This window comes from Cydia fagiglandana, chromosome 23 (genome assembly GCF_963556715.1).
Source record: "Cydia fagiglandana chromosome 23, ilCydFagi1.1, whole genome shotgun sequence".
Lineage (NCBI taxonomy): Eukaryota > Metazoa > Arthropoda > Insecta > Lepidoptera > Tortricidae > Cydia > Cydia fagiglandana.
In genome coordinates, this window is record NC_085954.1 from 915,429 (window position 1) to 933,856 (window position 18,428).

Genomic DNA, 18,428 nt, shown 5'->3' on the forward strand with positions numbered 1-18,428 from the left:
GACATCGGATCGGTGTCAGTGTCAGTTCAGTTCAGTTGTCACAGTTGTGTCATTACGCTTATCAGTCGGTTGGTTTTTTTCTTTAAAAATCCGAAACAAACGGACAAAAACGAAAATTTAATAAATTCTCGAACAAAACATTTGATTTTTCCTGCATTTTCAACGCTAGTCCAAATAACATAAAAACAAATTTTGAGAAATTTGTCATTTACTAGGTTTTGATATGGAACAGCCGTATTGTGCGGTTTGTTTTTCGGTCGGGTACCCTTACCTACTTCAAACGGTTAGCCTTAACGGTACCGTTTCAAAAAGGTACCTGTTAAATTCTATTTGTTCGGGTACCGTTACTGTTGGATACCTATTCAATTGATACCTTTATTTTAGGTACTGGTATTTTTCCGTTTTATTCGGGTACCATTACTGTTGGGTACCTATTCAATTGATACTTTTATTTTAGGTACTGATATTTTGCCGTTATATTCGGGTACCGTTACTGTTGGGTACCTATTCAATTGATACCTTTATTTTAGGTACTGGTATTTTGCCGTTTTATTCGGGTACCGTTACTGTTGGGTACCTATTCAATTGATACCTTTATTTTAGGTACTGGTATTTTCCCGTTTTATTCGGGTACCATTACTGTTGGGTACCTATTCAATTGATACCTTTATTTTAGGTTACCGGTCTTTTGCGGTTTTTCAGTCCTTGGTCCTCACTTATGGTGCTCAGACTTGGTCTTTGACGGAAGCTCAGAAGTCCAAACTCGGGGTTTGACAGAGAGCTATAGAGCGCAGCATATTAATTGTGAAACTAAGGGATCGTATCCGGAACACCACACTGCGCTCTAAAACTCAGATAATAGATGTAGCTCGAAAAGCGGCCAAGCTAAAGTGGGACTGGGCTGGTTATGTCTGCCACATGCCGAACAACTTGTGGGCCAAGTTAACCACAAAGTGGGTGCCCCATTAGTCAAACCGGGGAACCGGTAGACCTCGTCGGCGATGGCGGGATAACTTGGACTCCTTTTTGAGAGACTGGCCAGATGTAGCTCAAAACCGAAACGAGTGGAAGAAGAGGGGGGAGACCTTTGTCTAGCTTTATTTGTCAATCAATAACGTTCGTAAATAAAATCGCGAGCGTAGCGAGCGCGAATTTTTTTTCGGTAGAAATAGCGATATTTGATAGAATATGGTATATTTTTAGGAATCCAAGCTTCAAAACGGAATAGGATCACTTTGTTGTCCGTCCGGCCGTTTATCTGTTTCAATATAAAGGGTCTTGATATGACAGAGGGCGGCAAAATCGACAAATAAAGCCTGTTATTTAAATTTTACAAATAAATAGGGGACCGGCAAAATTTTGGCCAACCCTATCTGAACAGCAAATAAAATATTTTTTGACCCAAATTTGCCGCCCCCTAAAATCTGCCGCCCTAGGCTTCAGCCTACTCAGCCTAGTGGTAAATCCGGCACTGCATACATATCACCAAATATATATATAACTCCGTATAAGATAATTAAAGTCTAAGAAAAAAACGTGCCTCGGAAATCAAGAAAAAGTCATTCTCGAATAGATGGCGCACACACCTTTGGCCTATTCTCGGCTAGACGACGCCGTTTGATATTTAACAATTTTAACACATATCAGTGAAAGAATATAGGTCAGTATGGAACGATAAAAATTAAAAATCATTGATCCGTAAACATATTTTGATTAATTTATACATTTTCAATTTTATTTTAAGTTTTAATCGTGTGTCGATAGATGGCAGTAAATGTACCATGACTACAAAATTTACTTTGGCAATAGCCCTCTATACTATCTATTCTCTTTGATATCACTATAAATAAGCGTGCGACTTGCAATCTGGAGGTCGCGGGTTCAAACCCCGGCTCGTACCAATGAGTTTTTCGGAACTTATGTACGAAATATCATTTGATATTTACCAGTCGCTTTTCGGTGAAGGAAAACATCGTGAGGAAACCGGACTAATCCCAATAAGGCCTAGTTTACCCTCTGGGTTGGAAGGTCAGATGGCAGTCGCTTTCGTAAAACTGGTGCCTACGTCAAATCATGGGTTTAGTTGTCAAGCGGACCCCAGGCTCCCATGAGCCGTGGCAGAATGCCGGGATAACGCGAGGAAGAAGAAGAAGATCACTATAAATAAGCTCTATTACTTGACGTAGCACTTAGCATGAAAACTTGGCGTGGTCCAACTTCGTGATCTACTTGAATCGCATACGATTTTTGCACATAATCGTACCATCGCCCACACCGTTAACTGTCCATCGGTAAACCTTTTTTTTTTTTTTTATGAATGGGCTTACTCATGGCCACAGACTAGCCGAGGCGTAGACGTGGCCTACGATGGAGCGAGCTCGCCCAGAAGGTGCCTGTTCACTCTTGATTTGAAGGTTGCCGGGTTATAAGAACACGGAAATATAGACGCCGGCAGGGAATTCCATTCCTTGGAACCTTTTCGGCTCGGCCACGATATCGAGCGACTTGCGACGGCGGAAGCGATAACCATAGGTTGGAGCGTGACACAGCGATCGGACCTGTCGCTCGATGTCGTGGCCGAGCCGTTATTACAAAAGGCATAAGGCCCACCGATGGACAGTTAAGAGTGTTGCTGTTAATAAGCTTTAAACTGTTTATTCTAATGTGAATTATTTCAACAGCTAAGCCAGTCCACCGCGCGCATGGCCTCCGTGTGGAAGCGGCTCCAGCGCGTCAACAAGCGCGCCGCCAAGTTCGAGTACACCGCCTCCTACCACCGCGTGGACCTCGACACCTCGCCCAAATGGTACTCTCTCTCTCATCTTAGACCCAGGAGCCAGTCCACCGCGCGCATGGCCTCCGTGTGGAAGCGGCTCCAGCGCGTGAACAAGCGCGCCGCCAAGTTCGAGTACACCGCCTCCTACCATCGCGTGGACCTCGACACCTCGCCCAAATGGTACTCTCTCATCTTAGACCCAGGAGCCAGTCCACCGCGCGCATGGCCTCCGTGTGGAAGCGGCTCCAGCGCGTCAACAAGCGCGCCGCCAAGTTCGAGTACACCGCCTCCTACCACCGCGTGGACCTCGACACCTCGCCCAAATGGTACTCTCTCTCTCATCTTAGACCCAGGAGCCAGTCCACCGCGCGCATGGCCGCCGTGTGGAAGCGGCTCCAGCGCGTCAACAAGCGCGCCGCCAAGTTCGAGTACACCGCCTCCTACCACCGCGTGGACCTCGACACCTCGCCCAAATGGTACTCTCTCTCTCATCTTAGACCCAGGAGCCAGTCCACCGCGCGCATGGCCGCCGTGTGGAAGCGGCTCCAGCGCGTGAACAAGCGCGCCGCCAAGTTCGAGTACACCGCCTCCTACCACCGCGTGGACCTCGACACCTCGCCCAAATAGTACTCTCTCTCATCTTAGACCCAGAAGCCAGTCCACCGCGCGCATGACCTCCGTGTGGAAGCGGCTCCAGCGCGTGAACAAGCGCGCCGCCAAGTTCGAGTACACCGCCTCCTACCACCGCGTGGACCTCGACACCTCGCCCAAATGGTACTCTCTTTCTCTCATCTTAAGGCCTGGCCACACCGGCTGCGTGCGCGTGCGGAGTTGTAGTATACAGATCCTTATGAGGGGCGGCACACCGCACCGCGCGTGACGTGTGCGTATGCGGCTCCAACATTTTAGCGTCACGCACACGCAAGCCGGTGTGTGCACAGGCCTTTAGATCTAGAAGACACCGCGCGCATGGCCTCCGTGTGGAGGATCCAGCGCGTCAACAAGCTATCTTGTTTGCTTTCTAAGCTAAGCTTGAGAGTATTTCTCCTCCTTCGTATTGTTTTTTGACCATACCTAAAAGGCATTCATTTCCAAGTATCCCAACCGAAAATTAAGGAGTTTGGCTTTCACTGCATAATAAATTCATAATTTCACATTGAAATGTATTTTGTTTCAGGAAACCAAACAAACTGTCGATTGTATGGACGCGGCGCTCGCGGCGGGTCATCACGGATCCGGTGCAATGGGAGCCATCTTTGAAGGATCCACTCAAGTAATTATTTTTATCTTCAAGTGGCTATTCGTTGGACACTGACCTCCATCCTTGATCGGTTTATTCATATCTATTACGGTGGATGATTTCATGGAGAATTTCAACAGATGTCGCTTTTTCTCGGAACGCTATTCTTTCATAAATAAATATTATAGGACAATTTTTCAGCATCAATCTAGTCCCACGGTAAGCTCAATAAGGCTTGTGTTGTACTAGACGACGATATACATAATCTATAATTATATAAACACATAACTTATAATAATTATACAGGGCGTCCCACAGCTATGCCACATGGAGGGAAAGTACCCTGAATATTGTAGATGGAACATTTTACTGAAAGAAGACATTATTTTAATTTTAAAAACAATTTAAACTGCATTCATGATTTTTAAATAATTACATGGTTGAACCGGGAATCGAACCCGCTACACGAGAAAAAAAAAAACACCCTGTAGCTTTTTCATCCCGATCGAAAGGCTTCATCATAAGGATTATTTTTTGCTAAATAACATAGTGTCAGAAACTAAAGGAAGACCATGAATTTTAACATTTGATGTGAAATTTAGCGAAATAATCAAAAGAGAGCGGCTTTGTAAGTTTGTATTCAACAGAATGACACTCATTTTGAGCATTTGATAGAGTCTGTGCGGAAAGAGAAGAGTCGTGGGATTTGAGGGCACGCCAGTGCTATTTTATGGTTTTTGCTATGCTGACAACACTGGTCACGTGATTATAGTACGACACTAAAGGTCATGATACTTGAATCCCTTTTGTTCCGGTTTTTTACCACGGCTTACTAAACGGAGCCTGGTGGTGGTGTCGGCTCGTCAACTCAATCCTCTGATTTAGCGCAGGCACTAGTTTTCTTTTTAAAACACACTTGTTTTTATATCTCAGATACTAAAAAGTGACTGCGATTGACAAAACTGCTAAAACTATTTAAGAATCTTCCCAATACAACTGTAATTTTAGTACCAAACAAGATACGAGTCTCATTTATGTACTGCCTAATCTGTGCAGTCCAACAGTTATTAAAACCGGGTAGATCGGGTAGAAATTGGGCAATAGAACTGTAATTTTATCTGGGATATATTTCACCCATTGTAAACTTGACTTGTAATGTATGTGTACATTATTAATAATAAATATGAATATGAATAAAAATAGTGCATAAGTAGGTAGGCCTTATTGGGATATGTCCGGTTCTCTCATCTCACGATATTTTACTTCGCCGAAAAGTCACTGCTAAATATGAAATATAATTTCGTAACTAACAGAACCTACAAATAAAGAAATATTTTATTAGAAAAAGTTTTATTCTTTGTAATCGAAGTCTGAATTAAAATATTCAATGTCACTTATGTTTGAACTAGCTTCAAAACAACCAGGGACACTCATAGAACTATCTTCATCTGAACTGGATGTGCTTGAATCCGGCACGTAGATTACGAATTCTTGCATATCACCTACTTAGCGGTCTCTTATTCGAGATACCGTAGGTACTTTTACACAATCCTGAAAAAGAAATTACATATAAATATGCATAAAATGGCAAGTATCAAGACTATTTGTCAGTTATTTTAAAGATCATGAATGACCTGCAGATTTATGAAAATTAATATATTTTGAATGAATATACTTACCGATTATGTACCGGAGACAAGTTACTTAGGGGGCTTATTAAATAGGTAATTATTTAATATTAAATACAACATCAATACCCGCGAATAGCGGCAAAACGTTCCGCGACTTTTTGTAAGTCGATAGTCGGCTTTTAGCTTGGAGGATATAACCAACGGAGACGCCATGTCTAAAATTTTCGGTACAAAATAGTCTGCCGTTTTTTGCGGGGGAGGGGCACATCAAATGTATAGGTACGTCATGTCAGATAAACGTCAGTCCATACATATGGTTGACATGAGGTTGACCATTGGCCGCCTATTTTCGACAGAGGGGAACGCCTGTTAATGGCGGCTCCATTGTTAATTACTCCGAGGCTTTTAGCCGTTTTCTTCCCGCTGACAAAACCGAACAATGTTAAATATAATTTTCCTTGTGGTTTTATGTACGGTTTTATCGTGATTTGAAAATATTTTATACATAAAACTTGCGGTTTTTGTTAATAAAAATATACATTGACAGAAGTTTGTTTACTTTTTACAAGACAGGTGTCAAAGGTTTGATTGCCATATAAAATTTAAAATGTTAGTTCCCGTTTCTGCCACGACTCTTCTCTTTCCGCACAGACTCTAAATTAAATTGGTTAATTTGAATTAAAAATGTTAAAATTCATGGGTTTCTTTTTATTACCGACACTATGTTATTTAGCAAAAAATAATGCTTATGATGAAGCCTTTCGATCGGTATGAAAAAGCTACAGGATGTTTTTTTTTCCGTGTAGCGGGTTCGATTCCCGGTTCAACCATGTAATTATTTAAAAATCTATGAATGCAGTTTAAATTGTTTTTTAAATTAAAATAATGTCTTCTTTCAGCAAAATGTTCTATCTACAATATTCAGGGTACTTACCCTCCATGTGGCATAGCTGTGGGACGCCCTGTATATACATAGAAAACATTCGTAATTCAGGAACAAATATTTCTTTCAATACTCCGGAAATTATTGGCTTCACCCCGACAAATGTCGTTTTTTAGCTATACATGTATACCCAAAGGATCATCATCATCATCTCAGCCATAAGACGTCCACTGCTGAACATAGGCCTCCCCCTTGGACCTCCATATGTGCCGGTTGGAAGCGACTCGCATCCAGCGTCTTCCGGCGACCTTAACAAGGTCGTCTGTCCATCCTGTGGGTGGACGTCCTACGCTGCGCTTGCTAATCCCAAAGTTACCCAAAGGATATAAAGAAATAATGAAGTAATGCAATGGGATGGAGCAAGTTTATACCGCAGTTGGAGCATGGAGCGACTGAGGGCTTAGGTACCGCGAAAACCAAAATTTGTAATTTGCTTTCTCTTTTACTCCTATGAAGGCGTAATTAGAGTGACGGGGAAAGATGCCCGCAATTTGCTTCGATTTTCGCGGTTATAGCCCTGAATCGGTGATCGCCCGATCGAGACGTAAAATGTTGTTATATTTCGGAATTGTGACTTCATCTGACTACTCGTAATGCTTTGCTAAATTTTATTTACATTTACCAAAGACATATGTAACTTCGTATAAGATGAATAAAGTCTAAGAAAAAAACGTGCCTCGGAAATCAAGAAAAAGTCATTCTCGGATAGATGACACACACACCTTTAGCCTATTCTCGGCTAGATGGCGTGACGACACCGTTTCATATTTAACAATTTTAACACATAGGTATAAGGGAATGAACATGGGTCAAACTGATATAAAAATAATAAAATCATTTATCCATATATATTCATTTTTTTTGATAATTTTATACGTGTTTATTTTGAGTTATAGTCGTGTGTCGATAGATGGCAGTAAATTGACAGTGACTACAACATTTACTATGACAGGACCCCTCTATACTATCTATTCTTTTTGCATTTACAGAGGCAGTGTGATGTTTGCGGTTCCAGAGAACCGTTCTGTGGCGGTGACGCTCTTCAAAGATGCTCGCACGAACGAGCTAGAAGATAAGGACTGGACCTTCGTGCTAGAAGATGTAAGTTAACTGAAGTTTTCACTTGGACTGGATCGAAGGTCTCACCTTGATCCAGCGAATTATTAATTAAAAGTAATGGTCATTTTTTGCCTATTTTCTTGAATTACTGCTAAATTATTTCACCTAAAGCCTTTCACCTTAGCCGGTTTTTAACTTTTTCATTTAGCCCCCATTAAGGTGGCCCCCATGTTTAAAATTTATTTGTTTACTGAGAAACTAGGCTGTGACAGACAGACAGACAGACAGACGCACGAGTGATCCTATAAGGGTTCCATTTTTTCCTTTTGAGGTACGGAACCCTAAAAAAACATTCAAGGTCACCGTTATCTATCTCAAAAACTTGCTGCAAGTCTCAATTTATTTATGGCTTTAATACACTCAATCCTGTTTCTCTTCCCCAGGTCTCCCCGACAGGAAAGCGCCGTCGTCTCGCCGTATGCGCCATCAACATGCGAAAATACGCCTCCCTAGAACCTTCCCAGCGGGCCTTAGTTCTAACCCTAGAACCGACGACACAGAAGATCCAGTCGGCATCGCTGCATCTCACTTTACACTGTGTTCTGCTACGGGAGGGACAGGCTACGTGAGTGATTTCTTTATCTCTTTCTGACAATTTCTAGCTGTCGTTCTCTCTTTTTAACGCACATTAGGAACAGACGGAGATATTTGTCATGTAAAACATTTCAGTCCATATTTTAATAACTACTATGGTTATGCATACGCCTGATTTGATTACGGCATCGTTATGTGGGGAATTAATTACGGTTGGAGGGATTCTGATCAATTCCAACTCTCTCGTACGTGACGTCGGAGATAGACATAGAGAGTAGATTTTTTATCGTTACTTATTTACCATGAATATGCATACGCCTGATTAAGCTACGGCATAATTATATGGGGAACAATGTAAGCTACGATTTTCTGTGAAGGCGACGATTTCGGTTATCTGTCAAAAAAGTAATATAATTTTAATGTTTTCTTTTTCTACAGGGATGAGGACATGCAATCCCTTGCTTCACTTCTTTCTGTCAACAATAATTCGGATATCGCGGTGCTAGAAGATTTAGACGAAGATGATTACACACTCTCTGACAACTCCACAAGACAGGTACTATACTGTACATTTTAACCCCCTTATTCATTAAACTTTACAGGCCTCAATTGGTTTTATGTTTTATCCCTTTCTCACAAGTACATAAGTCAAAATGACAGATTAAGACAAACGATTAATTAGCTAATTGAGTCTTGTAGTGCATTTATGAATAACGCAGTAACTGTTTTTCACATTGATTGATTTTTAAATTACATCCATTATTGATTTAAAATGGTGATTAAAGAATATATGGTGTGGGCAAGTAATAAAATTGTACATACTAGAAAAGTAAGGATAAGTTTTTTTAATGATTTCCTTTTCTAGACGGGCTTAACATCCTAGGATAGTCACTATTGATACTAATTTAATTCATATCCAGTCATTGATACTGATTATAAAATACATTGATGATGATGATAATAGTAATTGCATTAATCAATCTAAATGTATGATTTTACTGCCCTTATTTCCTGAAAGTGTGACTTGTGTTCAATAAACAAGAATCCCTGTTTTTATTTACAGATGTCCGACCTCCGCCAGCAAATGGAAGAGATGACCCAAAGCCTCACCAACAGCGACATCGCCGCCACCCCTAACAGCGTCCAAAGCTTACGCTTCGACGAGCGCACCCCCACCGCCCCCGCCACCCCAGCCTCCCCTCTCGCCTCCCTCACCGACCAAACCCCTACTAACGACTTAAAAATAGTAGAGACCTTGAAAAAACCTGATTTAAAAGTGAGTTTAAAAATCGAACCTAAAATGACTTCAACTCCCAAACCGACCACACCTCAAGAAAGTTTCAAGAGCGTAGTCTTCAAGCCGAAGATGGTATCGAGATTGAACCTTAAACCGTTGGATTTAAAGTCCAATTTTAATAGTATAGGGCTGGATAGGAATGATAATGAGAAGGATGATGAGAAAACGCCGACGGGCGAGGAGAAGATTGGGAGGACTGATAAAACTCCGGTAAGATATCTTAAGACTTGACTTATACTTTATTATGACATTATTGATATATATGTCGGCGGCCGATCGTAAGATCAGGCATATCGTGAAATTCCTAGGCGTATCGTGAAACGTGAAAATCTTTGACTCGTTCCCTGAGTCGACGGAGCCCCGCTACGCGGGGCTCCTATTTCTGGGCAGTTTGCCCTTCGGGCATCTGAAGCAACCTAACGAACCTATCTTACCTATATATTGGTTTAATGTGACTATCCTCAAAACAATACACACAGGAACATTACGATCTGCCTGATCTTACGATCGGCCGCCGACATATACATCCCAAATCAATGATCAAGATTCAAGATCATACAACATAATCAGCAAATACGAACGAATTTACAACTTTTTTTCACTATAACAAAATACTATGCGTATGTTCACTCGTAAATGGTGTACGGCACCGTTATATGGGGTATATAAAACAACTGCAACTCTATTACATATTACTACTAAATGAGATAAGTTACTCAAGTTGTATCTTCGTTCTCTTATAATAACAACTATAGTAATAAATTGTTATATTTTTTTAGGTACAAGACTTACTAGAATGGTGTCAGATGGTGACAGGGGAATACAAACAGTGTCGGGTGACCAACTTGACCACCAGCTTCCGGTCCGGACTCGCGTTCTGCGCCATTATTCATCGCTTCCGGCCTGATCTCATGTAAGTTACAGGCCGATTCGAACGTACATCTGACATTAAACCGATATTAAAATGATAATGAAATCATATCAGTTAGATGTTATTTGCACTGTCGTCTCGCACTAACACTTGTGCCGACAAATCTGAGCGAAATGAACACGCGCGAATGACAGGTAATAGATACGATTCCAATATCATTCTAATATCGGTTTGATGTCAGGTGCACGTTCGAATTGGCCTGTTAAACGTAGAACTTTCTCGGGATGGTTTCTTCAATGGGTAATCACATAATTATATTATACTTCGTTTTTTAGCATTAGAAATAAGGTAAACAATCTTGATGTGTCTTTTAATTGACAAACACGTTTTAAAAAAAAGTCACGGCAAATATGTGTGTGACAATTATGAATCATATACGATTATTTACATTACATTACGAAGCGCTGGTGGCCTAGCGGTGAGAGCGACTTGCAATCTGGAGGTCGCGGGTTCAAACCCCGGCTCGTACCAATGAGTTTTTCGGAACTTATGTACGAAATATCATTTGATATTTACCAGTCGCTTTTCGGTGAAGGAAAACATCGTGAGGAAACCGGACTAATCCCAATAAGGCCTAGTTTACCCTCTGGGTTGGAAGGTCAGATGGCAGTCGCTTTCGTAAAAACTAGTGCCTACGTCAAATCATGGGATTAGTTGTCAAGCGGACCCCAGGCTCTCATGAACCGTGGCGAAATGCCGGGATAACGCGAGGAAGAAGAAGATACGATTATTTACATTCTTCTGCTTTCATAAGTAATAGTTACTGATTTTTAAAAAGTGTTTTTCAATTAAAAGACATGTCAAGATCGCTTACCTTCTTTCTAATGCTAAAAAAACGAACTATAGGTTTTTGTAGCAATAAACAAGTTTGCATAAGGATTTTGAGTATTTTTTGGGGTATTATGAAGTAATAATCTCAAGTAGCACTTAATATTCATTACTTACTTCAAAACTTTATCGGAGTGCCTGATTTTAAGTCAAACACAAGTGTAATGTCAAATAAATACAAAGGAACATTTAATTCTCATTACTTATCATTTTACAGCATTTAGCATTCGCCAATAGATACTTGAATCATTACCCTATATTACTATGCATATGTGTACTACTGATTTGATTACGGCACCGTTATGTGGGGAACCAAGTACGCTACGTTTTTTTGTTAAAGGAAGAAAATATTTAAGATTCAGTAGTTCCTGTAACATCTTTGTAGTTTTTATATCATCATCATCATCATCATCATCGGCCTATTCTCGTCCACTGCTGGACATAGGCCTCTCCTATCTCCTAGTTTTTATATACCTACGAATAATTACTAAGCTATATATATATCAGTTAATTCTCCATTTATAGTGACTTCTCTGGCCTACAACCTGATGAAAGCGAACAAAATCTTCGAGTAGCTTTAGAAGCCAGCGCAACGCTTGGAATCTCGCAAGTTTTGTCAGCGGCTGACGTGTGCAAAAGCAAACCTGATAGGCTAGCGGTAAGCACACACATTCACAGTTTGGACTCAAACATTAACGAACAATACTCACAAATAATCAACTGGATCAAAGTCAAAATACAAATATCAATCATCAGAGCGGTATCTTTAAGAATTAGAGGAACGAGAAGAAAGATGGAAAGATTTGGATCTGAAGACGGCTGTGGAATACCCATTCTTGAAGATTAGATTCTTCTTCCTACCGTACAACTGTTTTTAAATACGTTCAAAATTGTATTATTTAATATAATAAATTGAATATCTCTCTTAACGTAGAGTCGACACATTTACATTGAATCCGCACACACACACATTCATCATATAAGACACCTATGGATTATCTAATTTGTCTTGAATAACGCATACAATTTTGATACTTTCAGGCTAAACCTTATTTGTATTTAGACCTTATTTAAATTATATTTCCCGATTTGTTGATAGTAAATTGACCAAGTTGATTTTTTCCGTCATCCATTGTTTTTTTTTAGATAATGACGTACCTCTTCCAACTTCGGGCGCATTTCACTGGCAACGAATTACAAGTAGAACAATTAGGTAAGCAAATATCCGGCGTAGGAATATTGGCTACAATATACCCGATAGATAAATGGGCTAAAAAAAAAAAGTTACATGTCACCACGCTTTTACTGTTTTCACTTGCAACTAAAAAAATACCGGGTGTGGCCTGTAACACGAGCAAATAATTAAAACATAGATAGTACTCCTCAAACGGTGATACTTTTATTCAACAACTTTTAAAAATTATGAAGTATTTAGACTCCCTATTTTTCATACAAAATAAATATTATCTTCAATAGACGCCATCGCCACGCCATATCATTGTGATTTACGTTGCTTGTCACGCCTTAAACATAACAAAATTCGCAATCCATTGCGTCTTAGAATAAACTTTAAAGTGTATTAAAAATCAAACACAAAGGTGTTTTTTAAAAGTCGCTGAACAAATGTTGGTCAGTATGAGGAGTACAGTTTAATTTTTTGCTCATATTACAGGCCACACCCGGTATACTCGAGTTTTAACAAACCACTACCTAATAATCATATTGATATTGAATCTTTGCAAGTACCTACACGATAAAAGGTGAGGATCATCGAGTTGATTTGATGGAGTCAGACAGTTCAAAGATCTAGTATCTTTCTTACTTCAAACTCGAGTTTGGGCTCATATTATTTGTATTGACGATTCAGCTGCAAAAAAACGAGTATCAAAAATAAATATCAGACTATAATTAGTCTCTATAGACTTAGTTTTATAACCTCAAAAGTAGTGGTACTTACCTTTTTGCTTCAAAATTAAATCTGAGTAACTACGTACTGCATTGTAGTGTCGTGTACATATCATTGTACCACAATATTATACCTATATCATAGGTAGTCTAGCATTCCGGAAGAAAAAGTTAACTATGTACTACTACTTTTGAGGTTAGAAAAATGCTAATCTAAATAAACGGCCCTAAGGCCCAGCCATACAAATGCAAAATTCGCCACAGAAATTTGAATCTACAGTGTAGGAAATAGAGTTGATTTTGCGTTGTCCAAAAACCGAACGAAACAAAGCAAAAGCAACTCTGTTCCAATCGTATATGATTTAAATTTCATTGAACTGAATAAGTACTATAGGTAGGACCTTGGGCCTTAGGAGGGTATAGAAGGAGTTTTTATCAAGACAGAAAGTCGTTGCACAAAAACTTTAATATGTTTTTTTTTAAAGGAAACGATGAGACAGAGTCATCATATCTAGTCGGTCGACATGATACGGACGGTTCGCTACCCCGAGATCTGTTCAGTAGAGAAATTAGCACTAGAAGATCTAAGAATATGGAGAACCGACCGAGGCCTGGGTAAGATTTCATTTTATTTTTCGCTATATGGACCGTGCGCGTTGGATGGCCTGCCATCTTGTGCCCTAAATCGGAAATATATGTGCACATGTACATTGCCAAAGCAAGTGCTACCATCTACCGTTCTCGTCGGTACGTTTCCTTGTGCATAGTAGGTTCTGCCATCTTGTGGGCTACATCGAAACCATAAACGACACATTTACGACTCGCGCTAAAAATCTGACGGCTCCTATGCTGCCCCCTATAGTTCATGCACGGAGCCTATACATTTATATATTAAAATATTATACCACTCGTTCGCTCACCGATGGAAATAGTTTATTTTGGAAAAAAATAAATTTAAATTACTTGTATAGATAAGTATATCAATTGTAATTATTTTCAGGTCGCAAGTTTCACAAGATTCGCAAGTATCAGTCCCATCACGTCATTCTCAAGAACGATATACGCCCGACAAGGTAACGCTCTTTTATATTACCATGATTTGAATACTATATAGTTCTTATTAAGATCACATTTGGGGCATTATCTATGAAAAGGGACCTTTTTGTCGATGGTGCTTACGCCGCACGGCGTCGCGCGGCATTGTATTCATATTGAAGCATCGTTAGTAATGGCGTAAGCGCCATCGACAATAAGGTCCCTTTTCATAGATAATCTCACAATTATTTGTTTGAATACGAAACATGTTTGTTGTTTACCTACTTCTCGTGCTAATATTGACTGCAAGTGAAAGATTGCAAAAGTGGATTTTTGAGCGTTCCAAGGGTTTCATGTTAAAAGTGGTTAGACCCGTCTACAAATGTGAGTTAATAAGTGGTGAAAAAAATTTGATGCCAAGTAAAACTCATCCTTTTCATCGCATTAAAGCGATTAATTAGATAACTTTAAGAAATAAATATTTTTTTAGGATTAAATGCTTACTCTGTACAGTCGCCATTAGATATACGGTGAGCGGCGCTCGAAAATATCTGAAAATGTACTTTGTCGTTTTGAAAATAGAGGCTTTGTTCAGATATTTTTGAACAGTTTGGCCGTTCGGATATATCCTATGGTGACTGTGCACCGACTTTAAAAGAACTGATTCCAGGTCATGTGTGGTACGAGTAAAAGAGGTGTTATTACGATTTGTTATTTATTTTTGCAGGCAGCGCCGCCTGTGACGTCCCCCGGGCAGCGGCCGCGGCTCATGACGCGCAAGGAGCTCACCGACCCCTTCGGCTCCGACGACGACGAGGAGCCTTCCGCGCCCCAGCCCCAGCCCGTGTCCGCTCCCGCTACCGCCACGCTCACTATAAACACCTTCGCCGGGCTCACTGATGGTAAGATTGACTGGTACTTATGGGCATTTTCACTTAATTGAACACCTTTAACGGCCGGTTAGCAATCGTTACAAAACTGACGGTCAATGTCAAATCCCATACATTTTGTCAGGAATGTAACGGTTAGACGTTACTGAAACACGACTTAAGTCGCGCTTAACTTGTACAAGTTAAATGAAAAAGCCCTTATCAGTGACTGGTAGTTTAACTTTGGGCACTGAAAGTACCGATTAATGATATTTTGGTGAAAAGGACAAGTACTCTATAGCAGAGATGTTGCGAACATCCGCATCCGCAACCGCGGATGTCAAAAAATCTGCATCCACAATACCCCTGCTCTGTAGTGCCGACGACTGGACGTTTAGTGTCAACGACTAGTACTTTAGTACCGATCACTGATTGTGAGTAACCCGATCGTTAAGATACTAATGACGCGTAAAGAGACCCGTTCAGTTACGACGATGAAAACTCGCCTTCCGCGCCTCAGCCCGTGTCCGTCCCCGCCACCGCTACGCTCACTATCAATACCTTCACCAGGCGTACTGATGGTAAGTTTTAAGAAATGGAGGATTTATTGCAGAAAAAAGGCTTTATATTAAAAGGAGCCTATAATAGACCTTGCGATACCTATAATGGCTCCTCTTCACGAAGGGCCAACGCCGGCCACTCCAAAGGACGCATTTATGCGTTAGAGGGAGCAAGTGATATTGCTATCTCAGTCTACCACATGGCTGCGTCCCTTGGAGTGGCCGGCGTTGGCCCATCGTGTAAAGAAGCCATAAAACTGTCAGTACCGATACCAATACCAATGGGTCACATTCACAAATATATGTGGTAAGTCTTCTACAAAAAGAAGTGCCCACGACTAGTACTTTTCAGTGTCAATCATTGAGGTAAATCTATTCAGTCGATAGAGCAACGCACCTGTCTTGTGGCTGAGAACTGAGAAGAACTGACCAACCAAACCTATAAACCCAAAAGGGTTTTTTTGTTTTTTAATTTTACTAAAAGCAAACTTTTTACTTAGCTTTTTTTGCCAAAAAATATTTAAATTGTGATTTAGCGCTCCTTTTATACATATTATATGTTTCCACACCCTCTTTTTTTTGTCAGAAACCCCAGAAAAACCAAAAATAGAACCGGCCACAACAGACCCGCTACAGATCACAGAGAAGCCAGAAACAGAGAAGCCACTCGTAAAAGAGACCACGCCAGATCTGCCCAAACCCACACCGGTGAGTGCACTCATGGTTGTATGTTGTGGCTTGTACGCATTCTATGCTTTATTGGGTATTCTACAAATGTGTAAAGTGGCCATTTTATTTAAAGTTGTCTCCTACACTTTATTTTTAATTTGTGAAATTTTATGTTATTTCTACTCAGAATCACGAGCTCTTTCTATCCTAATAGCAGAAAAAAACCGGGCAAGTGCGAGTCGGACTCGCGCACGAAGGGTTCCGTACCATAATGCAAAAAAAAAGAACAAAAAAAGCAAAAAAAGACACGGTCACCCATCCAAGTACTGACCCCGCCCGACGTTGCTTAACTTCGGTCAAAAATCACGTTTGTTGTATGGGAGCCCCATTTAAATCTTTATTTTATTCTGTTTTTAGTATTTGTTGTTATAGCGGCAACAGAAATACATCATCTGTGAAAATTTTAACTGTCTAGCTATCACGGTTCGTGAGATACAGCCTGGTGACAGACGGACGGACGGACAGCGAAGTCTTAGTAATAGGGTCCCGTTTTACCCTTTGGGTACGGAACCCTAAAAAGTGTCCCAAGGTTTTTATTTCCATTCCGTTACCATTTTTCATAGACTTTGTATGACGGTCACGGAGTGGTTTTTTTTCCTATTTGCATCAAAAGAGCTCGCGATTCTGAGTAGAAATAACATAAAAAATCCCAAATTTGAAAAAAAGTGTAGGGGACAACTTTAAATAAAATGTCCTGAAGACGCTAAAGTACGAAGAATTCCGTACATTCACCCACCATTTCCTATATCTATCCTCCTAAGTCCCAAGGTCCTACCTATAGTACTTCTTCAGTTCAATTAAATTTAAACCATATTCGATTGGAACAGAGTTGCATTTCTTCTGTTTCACTAAATTTTCAAACAAATCAAAATCAACTCTATTGTCTGCACTATAGGTTCAAACTTCAGTAGCATATTTTGTGTTTTTCATTTGGCTGGGCGTTAGGAGGCTATAGCATCGCATATATTTCTGTCTCGCTCGCACAGTGGTACATATTGACTCCGGAATCATCGGCGGGACAGCAATATACTCGTGCGATAGAGATAAGAAATGGCGGTTCAATGTATGGAATTCTTCGTGCAGCGTCCTTACTTTATGAAGATCTGTTTTTTTTTATTCACTATAGAGTCGGACTAAGCTAACTCTACATGGAATTTGCAATGTCAAAGTGTGGAAATGTCATAGTAAATGTCAAACACAAAAGTCATAATTTCTGTGAAAATATGACTTTTGTAATGGCATTTACACCTTGTTCAGATCGGTTCAAAGTTAGCTTAGATGGACTCAGTCTCTGATATTAAAAAAAAAACAGATTATGTGGGGTTTTATTGTATTTGTAAAATGTTCGGAGAACACAGTCAGCATTTATTACAAAAAAAAACATAAAATCCGTATTTTCTAAGTTCTTTTTATAATAGGCGTTTTTTTAAATATTTAGAATCAAATAGGTACTACTACTAGATATTTAGAAACAAATATTGTTTTGCTTTCAATTTCAGTTTGATTCTATGCTGACTGTATTTTGTCTTTTGTTTATTTGCTTTTGGATTACAAGTAAAAATCATTCAAAATTGACTTCACTTACATTTACTGCTTATTTTGAAGTTTTATCGCGCATTAGACTAAAAATATACTTATTTTTCCCATCCACATATCACTCATCGACATCGCTTTAAACATGTGTGCTACGCTTGCTATTGGACGAAATGCGGTGCTCTGATTGGTCCAAAATGCGACGCTGTGATTGGTCCGTTTAATCCCTCGCTCCCATTGAAAACCTGATACGCTTTAACGCGATTGGCTATAGCAATTGTTGTCGCGTCACGATGAGCTTAAAGAGCGAGCGAGACAGCTGCTTGAGGCTACGAAGAGAGAGGCGAGAGCGAAAGAGAAGAAACGACAGGAGTTGAAGGAGAGAGATGAAAAGGAACAAGTTAATGGGATTAGGAATGGAGATTTGAGTCCAACAAAGGTATGTTTTCAATGTACGTTTTCATTTATTTAGGGTTTCAAGCAAAAAGTCTATGTAAG

General features: G+C 40.1%; 1 protein-coding gene across 1 annotated transcript in view; it reads left to right on the forward strand.

The window, feature by feature from the left end:
- Nucleotides 1-2,985: 2,985 nt before the first annotated feature.
- The window catches only part of LOC134675740 (EH domain-binding protein 1), a 28,767-nt gene continuing 13,324 nt past the window's right edge, over nucleotides 2,986-18,428 (forward strand). The window contains exons 1-15 of the mRNA XM_063534049.1: nucleotides 2,986-3,102; nucleotides 3,954-4,049; nucleotides 7,580-7,691; nucleotides 8,093-8,274; nucleotides 8,682-8,799; nucleotides 9,307-9,750; nucleotides 10,320-10,453; nucleotides 11,825-11,957; nucleotides 12,446-12,512; nucleotides 13,690-13,819; nucleotides 14,205-14,277; nucleotides 14,967-15,141; nucleotides 15,585-15,689; nucleotides 16,255-16,376; nucleotides 18,205-18,369. Of these exons, the coding sequence (XP_063390119.1) occupies nucleotides 2,999-3,102; nucleotides 3,954-4,049; nucleotides 7,580-7,691; nucleotides 8,093-8,274; nucleotides 8,682-8,799; nucleotides 9,307-9,750; nucleotides 10,320-10,453; nucleotides 11,825-11,957; nucleotides 12,446-12,512; nucleotides 13,690-13,819; nucleotides 14,205-14,277; nucleotides 14,967-15,141; nucleotides 15,585-15,689; nucleotides 16,255-16,376; nucleotides 18,205-18,369 (2,160 nt within the window). The 5' untranslated portion in view covers nucleotides 2,986-2,998. The remainder of the gene's footprint in view (nucleotides 3,103-3,953; nucleotides 4,050-7,579; nucleotides 7,692-8,092; nucleotides 8,275-8,681; nucleotides 8,800-9,306; nucleotides 9,751-10,319; nucleotides 10,454-11,824; nucleotides 11,958-12,445; nucleotides 12,513-13,689; nucleotides 13,820-14,204; nucleotides 14,278-14,966; nucleotides 15,142-15,584; nucleotides 15,690-16,254; nucleotides 16,377-18,204; nucleotides 18,370-18,428) is intronic.